At 46.1% G+C, this 8,986-nt stretch overlaps 1 protein-coding gene across 1 annotated transcript in view; it reads left to right on the top strand.

Moving 5' to 3' along the window:
* Nucleotides 1-1,265: 1,265 nt before the first annotated feature.
* The window catches only part of P2RX4 (purinergic receptor P2X 4), a 45,897-nt gene continuing 38,176 nt past the window's right edge, over nt 1,266-8,986 (top strand). The window contains exon 1 of the mRNA XM_088449188.1: nt 1,266-1,536. Within this exon, the coding sequence (XP_088305314.1) occupies nt 1,397-1,536 (140 nt within the window). The 5' untranslated portion in view covers nt 1,266-1,396. The remainder of the gene's footprint in view (nt 1,537-8,986) is intronic.

Below are 8,986 nucleotides of genomic sequence, written 5' to 3'. Positions count from 1 at the left end.
TGCCATCACTTAGCTGAATTTGTATACGCTGGGTGCGAGCGTATGAGCTCCTATATTCCTTCCTTGTAAGCACCCACTAAGCAGGGATTTTTCAAAATTCAACCCCTTAAAGGGGGTGAAAAGTGGTAAAATATTTCCTCTCAACCGAAGAGATTGAGTTACAAAGCAAGGTGTCCCAAGTGCTCTGGGACTGTAAGCTCATTGTCTGGGTTGAGTGGTGGCTTCAGAGGTGGGGCTGCAGCACAATTGACTAGGTTTAGAACTAAATCTGAAGTACATGATGGACAACTGGGAGGAGTTCTCTATCATGTCCCACGACAGCAGCTCCACTGAATACCTCCTTGACATATCCCAACCCTTTACTTATGGTGGTTTATGCGAACTGGTGGCGGCTGAGGTGAGTTTTGGTGCTGAACATCACCTCGTTAGGAGGCTAAGCTTTACTCAGGACCTATCCTGAATACCGAGGGGGTGGGAGGGTTTCTATCGGACTTTTCGCCTCCTTCGCCTGTTTTCCAGGCGGAAAAGTATAGCGCGCGTGCCCGCTATTCCCTGTATTCAATTCCAAAGTAGGTGAAATCCGGAACCGGCGTCACTTGGATCCGCGACAAAAAATGGGAATTTTTGGGAAATAATCCTAGGATCCCCCTAAAGATGTCCAGACATGGGGGATCACTATGGGTACCTACGTTTTTGCCTGCAGAAGAAAGTCGGGTTTTTAAATAGCAGCGGCAGGTGCATAAATGAGGCTATGAAGCTTTTTTTGGGGGAAAAATAACTATGGCCATTAAATTTGGGGTACATGAAAATGGGTGCAAGCATATTTTTAAGTCCCTAAAATGATTTTTTAAAATTCTTCAAAAATGCTGCAACTCCCCGCAACGAAGAAAACACCTGCCGCATACCTGGGAACCCCTCTGAAATATTACGGTAGTTTAGTGTTTGTTCCCCCTTTATTTTATTTTACCTCAAAATTTAATTTTTTTGGGGGATGTCCCGATTTTGTTTTTTCCCTTTTTTTAACATAGATCTAAAGGCAAGCGAAAAATTATCCCCGTTTTTTTACATTGACTAGCACCAGCGAAAAGTCAATCAAATTGAATATGGGGTTATTGGAAATAGGCGAAAATGACGTAATCGTATCGCCGATTCTGACATTTCGCCTCAAATTGAATACGGACCTAGGAAAACATTAGACTGTATTCATGGACCGGAATCCACAGTGAGAGGAGATTGTTCCAGGACGGACCAGCAGGTGGCGATAAGCAATCTGAATCTATCCCCGCCCATCGCTGTGTAGCTTACTCCCTGGCATGAACACCAGTCATATGACCTGCTGGAGTTCAGAAGTCCCCTTTGCCTGCTGGCAATTCCTTTTCTCATAGTACTACAAGCCATGTCTGCCAGGGGCTGCTGCGTGGAGGTGTACAGCTGTATCTTTGACTATAGCACGCCGCGTATAGCTCTCATTAAGAGCAGGAAGATTGGATTGTTGAACAGAGTTGTACAGCTGCTTATCCTAGCATATGTCATTGGGTATGGTACACTAGTATTCTGTTTATATGTACTGTATAAATGGCTTTTCATCTCAGGCTGTCACTATACAGTGAGTAATGTAATATAAGGCTAAGGTAGTGTGTATAGGTTCATGCTCGGAGTTCTGCCATATGTCTCTGGTATATTCTGCCAGGTTATTTGGACATACTGGAAGGGGTTTGCCCTGTGTAGCTGATTTCCTGAGAATGTACATATAGCTTGCACAATGGTATCATCACTGGTAATCTCATTTCCTCAACATTTTTCATTGTAAAAACTGTATTGCAGATCTAGGCTTTCTGTTTAGGGGGAGTGGTGTACTAATTATCTGTATAACGTCTGTATATTAACTTTATTCATGTTACTATGTCCTGTCTATTTTTTTAAATCACTGATTAATTATGTGGGCACCACATGCATCACTATATTAAGTTCTGTATATAGTGCTGTGTTTCCCAAACTTATTCCCCAGGAAGCACTAACAGCGCATGGTCTCCATGTTTCCTAGTTGGTGCACAGGTGTATTCATTTCTGGGTGACACATTTTAAAAGATCCAGATGTGGAGCTAATTTTGTAATTATTTCACTTATGATTCTGTGAGATCTGGAAAACATGCACTGTTAGTGCTGCCTGGGGAATGAGTTTTCAGATGGCGTTAGTTGCGGGGTCCAAACCCTGGATTGCTTTACATTAAGTCTGACAGGCTGCTGTCGGAAAAGGAAGGGACCGCAACAGAACTCCTATATAGTTAATATGCCACTTATCGTGTGCATAAGTGATAATTACACCGGTATGTACCTAGAAATGTGATTAAAAGTACGAAGGACAACTCTCCCGATAAGGGCTGTCGTTTGCGATAGAGGAATTTTCAGGTTTAATACTCAGAAGTCCCTCTGCGCGTGAACAGAACGGCGCACACTGCTGTGGGGGGACCCTGGGAGGAATTTGATTGGATCCCTTCCAGAAGGTGGTGGTGTTACCCACCTGGTCTAAGCTCTGGAATGTGTGGCATCCGCAGCTTGGTACATATGAGAAATGCGGTCAAGCCCACGAAAACTGCATTTTAACCACATTTTTCCCATAGCACATCCTGGCCTTATGCATACATAATATCTAAACCAGACAGGTGACACATGCCTTATCAGGATACTCTTTGTTAACTTTACAACAGATGTTCACTGGTCTCATTGCTCTGTGAATGTTATATTATATGTGCTAAGTCATATTCGTCTAACATTATTTTGGTAAATGGACACCACGGACCTAAACAGCTTGTCGATTACAACTGTGACTTATGTTTTTATTGTTATGTGATATGCAGTGCATGCATGGAGTAGATGTTTTTACATTGACTGATTAACAAGTATTAAAATTGGCAGACCTATTTCCAGTTTCCAGTAGTTATTAAATGAATGTTTAGGGGTAAATGTAATGGTCTGCAACTTTCGGGCATCGGTGAGATTCCTGGCGAGTCTGGCCGATGTTTTAAAGCGGCAATCGTGTAAAAGAAAAAACCAGGTTGGTGCCCAGAAAGTACTAGTTAACCCTCTGTGCACACTTATGCAGGGCTTTACAGATTATGGACCTGATTCAGAGCCACTCGCTAGGGTGCGTTCGCTCGTAGCTGGCCGATTTTCGCATGCTTATGCATCGCAATGCGCGAACCAGTGCTAGAGATCGTGAAGAGTTCGCTCGTTGCACATAGACTGCCCAGCAGAGTGAGTGCCAGGAAAAGCAGTTTGTGGGTGGTGACGGGCTGGCTGCTAGAAACAGGGGAGTGGAGATGCGAACGCAGGCGTGCCTGAGCGTCTCAACGCCGTTTCAGAGGCGTGCATAATTATGAGGCAGCGTCATAGTACACGTCACCTGGCTGGATTTTACACTCAAGTGATCGCAGTGCTTGCGGCAAGTTATAGTCAACCTCAAGTGCTGCGTTCGCCTCCGATGGTGCTCGATGTACCGATGGTTGCATACACTTCCTGGAAATGACGTGCGCAAGTGGGCATCTTAAGGCAGGCTGCTGGGCATCTGCATACACTGAGCGATCGCACGCCAAGACATAGTGGGCGTGTTAAAGCCTTGCTGTGTGATCGCCTGCCTGCCTGCTGAAACTTGCATACGCTGGGAGCAAGCGTACGCATCTAGCGAGCGGGTCTGAATCGAGCCCTAAATTTCATACATCAGTCCCATTCTATTTCCTTTCATGTGGGAATTTTTTTTTTTTTTTCGTCCGAAGCCAGTAACCTACCAATATTTTTTGAAGTGTCAGAAGAAGCACACACAGACATGAGAAGGACATACATACTCTAAACAGATAATGTCTAGGTCAGGAATTTAATTTCTGATATCAGGGCTCTGCAACAGTAATGCTCACCACTGTGCCAACTATGCTGCTGTATAATGTAACTGTTCATTCCATATTTAACTAATTGACAGCTTGGGCACTATACGGGTGATGTATCAAAGCTTGTAGAGAAATAAAGTACCAGCCAATCGTAGCTCCTAACTACCATTTATGAAACCCAGCCTGTAAAACGGCAGTTACAAGCTTGGATACATATCCCCCTATAGCACTCACGCAGTGTCTCTGGAATTATTCTCATTGGTGAGGATCAGCCCTCAATGTGTCTCCTGACTCATAGGGGGGAATTCAATTGTTTTGCCGGTGGCTTTTTTTCTGAGACGCCCGATGGAGCAATTCAATTGTTGCATCAGGTTGGTACGAGCAGAAATGTGTGAGAGACCCCCTGGTTAGGGTGCGCTAACCGCAGTTAGCGCGCCCTAACCAGAACTTTAGACTGGTTAAGCGGTTTTAAATGGCTAAACCCGGGGCGGAGAGGGCGATAATTAATGAGCGCCCAGAACAATTGAATTACAACACTGGGCCTTCATTAATTATCACAACTTAAAAAACAATTGAATCAGTCAGACATCAGTGCCTAGGTGCTCCCAAGTAAGTTGAGCGTTCTTCCCCAGTATGTACAACAGGTTCAGGACCTGGTAGCATGGCTGTGCAAAGCCTGCTGTCTATCCTGTTCTTCTAGAAGCTGCATGAAGTGGCTCAGCCAGGTCAGGGCCTGGAAGAAAGTACATGAAGCCACAGATTGGAAGCTTATACAACCTATTAACATCTGTCATGTTGATGTCCTTCCTGGGGAGCACATAAACTTCGGTTGGATACGGGATCAGGATCTGGATGGACAGAATACTGACAGCGGCATCCCGACAGTCAGAATCCTAACAGATTTCTGGAAATATTCTAACCCTCCCCTTCCACAGCCTATCCCTAACCCTCCCCGTAGTGCCTAAATCTAAGCCGGCGATTCCGACCATCGGGATGCCGGAGCCGGGATTCTGATAACCGTCGGTATTCCGGAGCCAGTATTCTGACTGTCAGGATGCCGACTACATCCTCATAAACTTACAGTGCCATAATTGCTGTGGTAACACAGGTAGCAGGTGCTTCATGCCTGGCAACTGAGTGGCTCTAAAGCTAGGTACACACTGGAGCGAAATGCGTTTGTTCCGACATCGGAACAAATGCCATTGAATGGAGATTGCTCGTACACACTTGAACGAGTTAATGAACGATCACTGTTCCGACTTCATTAACTTACTACAGGTCTCTAGTGATAGCGCTAGGTTTGATGTGTAACACACAATTGCGGGGGCGCGCAATCGCCAGTACACATTGAGCTATGTAGGCGATTTGTCGTTACGAAACGGCAAATCGATTCGAAATCGCTCCAGTGTGTACAAAGCTTTAGAGCTCTTCTCTGCTGGGCTTTGTGTGGCTACAGCCCATGCTATTGCGGTGCCCTCATTCCCTCAGCAGAGAGATTGAGCTCCTGGCTGTGTAACCACTGACATTGCTAGGAGTTTGAAGCACCAATATGCTGTGCAGGGCCGGCTCCAGGGTTTGGAGCACCCTGTGCCGGACCTTGAGAAGGCGCCCTAACATCGCCGCGTGCAATCGAATTTGGGGGCGTGGTCTATTTACCATAGGCCACGCCCCCTGTGTGACGTTATTTTGAGGCGTGCCCGCATGGCACGCCTCCAAATAACGTCAGGCTGGGGGTAAAGCCCAGCACTCCGTCACTGGCTGGGCTTCCCCCAGCCCTCTCCCGTCAAGTGAATGGTTCCATCCATTCACACTCCGGGGGTCCGGCACCCCCGCACAGCTGCAGCGGTGGGGGTCCCCAGCCTCCCGATTTGACCACCTGCGGGCCACCTCGGCCCGCGGGTGGAACAGCGGGACAATATTGTCCCGCTGAAATCGAGATGCTGGGGAGGGGTGCCGCCCCTCTACGGGTGGCGCCCCTGTGCGACCGCACTGGTCGAACACCCCTAGAGCCGGCCCTGATGCTGTGAATCGATTTTCTAGGACAGTTGTCAAGCAGTGATGATCTTTTCTCCAGAAAAAAAGCAGTAGAAAGGGGTTATCACCTCTTCTTGCTATTTAACAAGAAATCATTGCTTTATGTGTTATTTCAATTCTTTTTTTCTGCTATTCCTATAACCTGGTATAAATTATGCAAGATATGGAAAATTGATCAAACTATGCTGTTCCCACTTAGTTTTTTTTTCTTTTTAAATCTGTTTATTAAAGATTTTCAAGTGTTTACACAGAATAGAGTGTAATATGGAGGACATAACGGGGGATGAGATGATCAAGAAAAGTGAATAATCAGATGAAAATAAGCAATTGTAATAATATATACAGTAGCTGTTGGTAGGTGATCAACTCTGAGATGCTAACATAGAAAAGTTAAATTATGGGGCTTAACCACCTATCTGGACGAAATCTGTAGGGCAGAGGTTCCCAAACTCTGGGCCTGATTCAGAGCCGGACGCTATTTGCGAACGGTCGTTCAGAAAAAGGGGCCGGCTATTTAAATTGAGCGATCGCTCTTTGCGGTCTGTTGACGCCTCTGTTTGAGCGAGCGAACGAAACATGCGCCCCCTGGCCGTTCGCATCATACGTCATCTCCGCTATTAGATTGAGTACATCGAAAGGCGTCTGAACTGCTCGCAGTGCTTGTGGTTGGATTTTCCTACCGCAATCATGTGAACAGTTCAGGCTAAGAGACAACCAAGTGACGTGGTCGATGACGCTGCTTTGTTAATTATGCACACCCTTAAAACGCCCGTTTTGACCGTTTGGCACGCCTGAGTTCGGATCTCCACTCCCCGTTTTCAAGCACCTTCCCCTGTTACCACCCACAAATGCCTCATCCTGTCACTCAAATTAGCAGGCACTCGCTATTTTGCAAACACACGATTTCCGACCGCACTGACTGGTTGGCGTATGCGCATTACGACCCATACGCATGCGCAGATGTGCGAACATCGCTCGGAGCGAACGAGCGGCCGCTTACGAGCGGCTCTGAATCAGGCCCTCTGTCCTCAAGGCACCCTAACAGTTCAGGTTTTAAGGATATCCATAGTTGAGCACAGATGGCTAAATCAAATTGACTAAGGTACTAATTAAGTCACCTGTGCCCAAGCATGGTAATCCTTGAAACCTGGACCGTTAAGCTAGCTGCACACTGTCAGATTTTTTTGATCGGGACGAGAAACAGGGCGATTTTTCAGCACACTGCCCCAATATCTGTGCTACACATTATGCAATTTTCCATAGGAGCTAGCGATTTTTCACCACACCACACTGATTTGCATATGTCCACTCACAAGGATGATGACATAGTGACAGGAGAACATAGGAAACAAGGGCAGGTTACTGAGAATGTGCACACTGCTCCATATCGGGAATTTGAGGCCGAGATTTTCGTTCTTGATATACAGATCAGATATTCGAAGGAATGCGTTTGTAGATTTTTTTTCTTACCGTTTTTATCAGTGAAACGCTGAAACGATCCCAGTAATTGTATAGTATGTAGGTAGCTTTAGGGTTCCTTGAGGACAGAGTTTGGGAACCTCGGGGTTAGAGGGGAAGGGAGGAAGTTAAGTATAAAAGGGAGAGGGGGAATCAGTCGGTGTGTGCCGCCAAAGTCAGTGAGTCAATAATGAGAATGTGAACTATATAGTAGTTAAGGGAGGTTCGTCCCGAAAGTGCTCTGTCCAGGGGGTATGCAGTCGGGAAGCCGGCAGACCTAATCCCGACAGCCGGCTTCCCGATCGTCATATCCTGGCAAGGGTCATTAGACATATGCTGGGAGACCGCCGCCCGGCATCCCGATCGCAGGAAAGCCGTGGGGGGGGGGGGGGGACAGGGTGGGTGTTAGGTTTAGGGCTCCCGGGGGGGACTTCGGGTTAGGCACCCCCCTGGGAGGTTAGGGTTAGGCTAGGGGAAGTGGGGTTAGGCACCCCTGGTTGGAGGTTAGGGTTAGGCACCCCCCCGGGGGACTTAGGTGTGGGCAGCGGGGAGGGGGGGTTAGGTTTAGGCACTTAGAGGGGGGTTAGGTACTGGGGGGGAGGTTAATGTTAGGCACCCCTAAGGGAGGGTTAGGGGGTGGAATTAGGTTAGTTAATACTTAGCTGAGGATGATTGGGATTTCCACTGCTGCCGGGATGCTGGTGTCGGGATTCCATAAATCATATCGATTCTGTCCAGGGAGTTCAAACTTTTATAAAATTGACTGGCGTGCCATGTAACACCGAGGTGGTTCTTTCTGTGCGGTATGTGGACCAGATTGTGTTGATTGTGGCTGATAAAGAGGGGAATACAGTCAATTTCTAATTTGTTGCTGTGTCAGATTTAGCTGAATTCAAAATGTTTAATTTTTGTGTTGGGCGAGGAAGGTGAGGACTAGGACGAGATAGTAAAGAATACAAAGGGGTATCTGGCATTTAGACACCTGTTATTGATTTAATGAAATATTGGATCTCCTTCCAGTATTGCTGGACTCTGGGACAAGACCACCAAATGTGCATTATGGTTCCCCATTGACCACCCACACGCCAGCATAGATCAGTAGCAGTTTGGTAAATTGCATGAAGACTGGTGGGGACAAGGTACCAATGAAAGTAAAGTTTGTAAGCATTTTCTTTAGCATGCACAGAGATGAACACTTATAGGGGTATTCAATATGGGAGCGAAAACTCAGTTTTTGCGTTAATATCGCACCTATGACGTCATTATTGCAGGTTTGACTTTTACACCGTATTCAATTTCAAAGACTTTTCGCAGGTTCAAAAAGTATTTGATAAAAAACTGTGATAACTTTTCACCATTGAATAGGTGTCGAAAAAAAGTGCAGAATTGGGGTTTAGGGGTGCAGGCTTAAAAAAATAGCCTGCACCCCTGGGAATGACATTTAAAAAAGAACTGTGTCAAAAATAGTTTAAAAAAAAATAGGGACACCCCAAAAAATTAATTAAAAAATTGGGGTGAAAAAAAAAATGGGAAAAAATTGTTTAAGAATAGGGAAATAGGTTCAGGGCTATTCTGCAAGTATGTGGCAGGTGTCTTCTAGAATAGATTTATAG

This window comes from Taudactylus pleione, unplaced genomic scaffold, assembly GCF_031769625.1.
Source record: "Taudactylus pleione unplaced genomic scaffold, aTauple2 ptg000479l, whole genome shotgun sequence".
Taxonomy (NCBI): Eukaryota; Metazoa; Chordata; class Amphibia; order Anura; family Myobatrachidae; genus Taudactylus; species Taudactylus pleione.
Note: the sequence above shows the minus strand (reverse complement) of the source record. Positions and strands in the feature narration are given on the sequence as shown.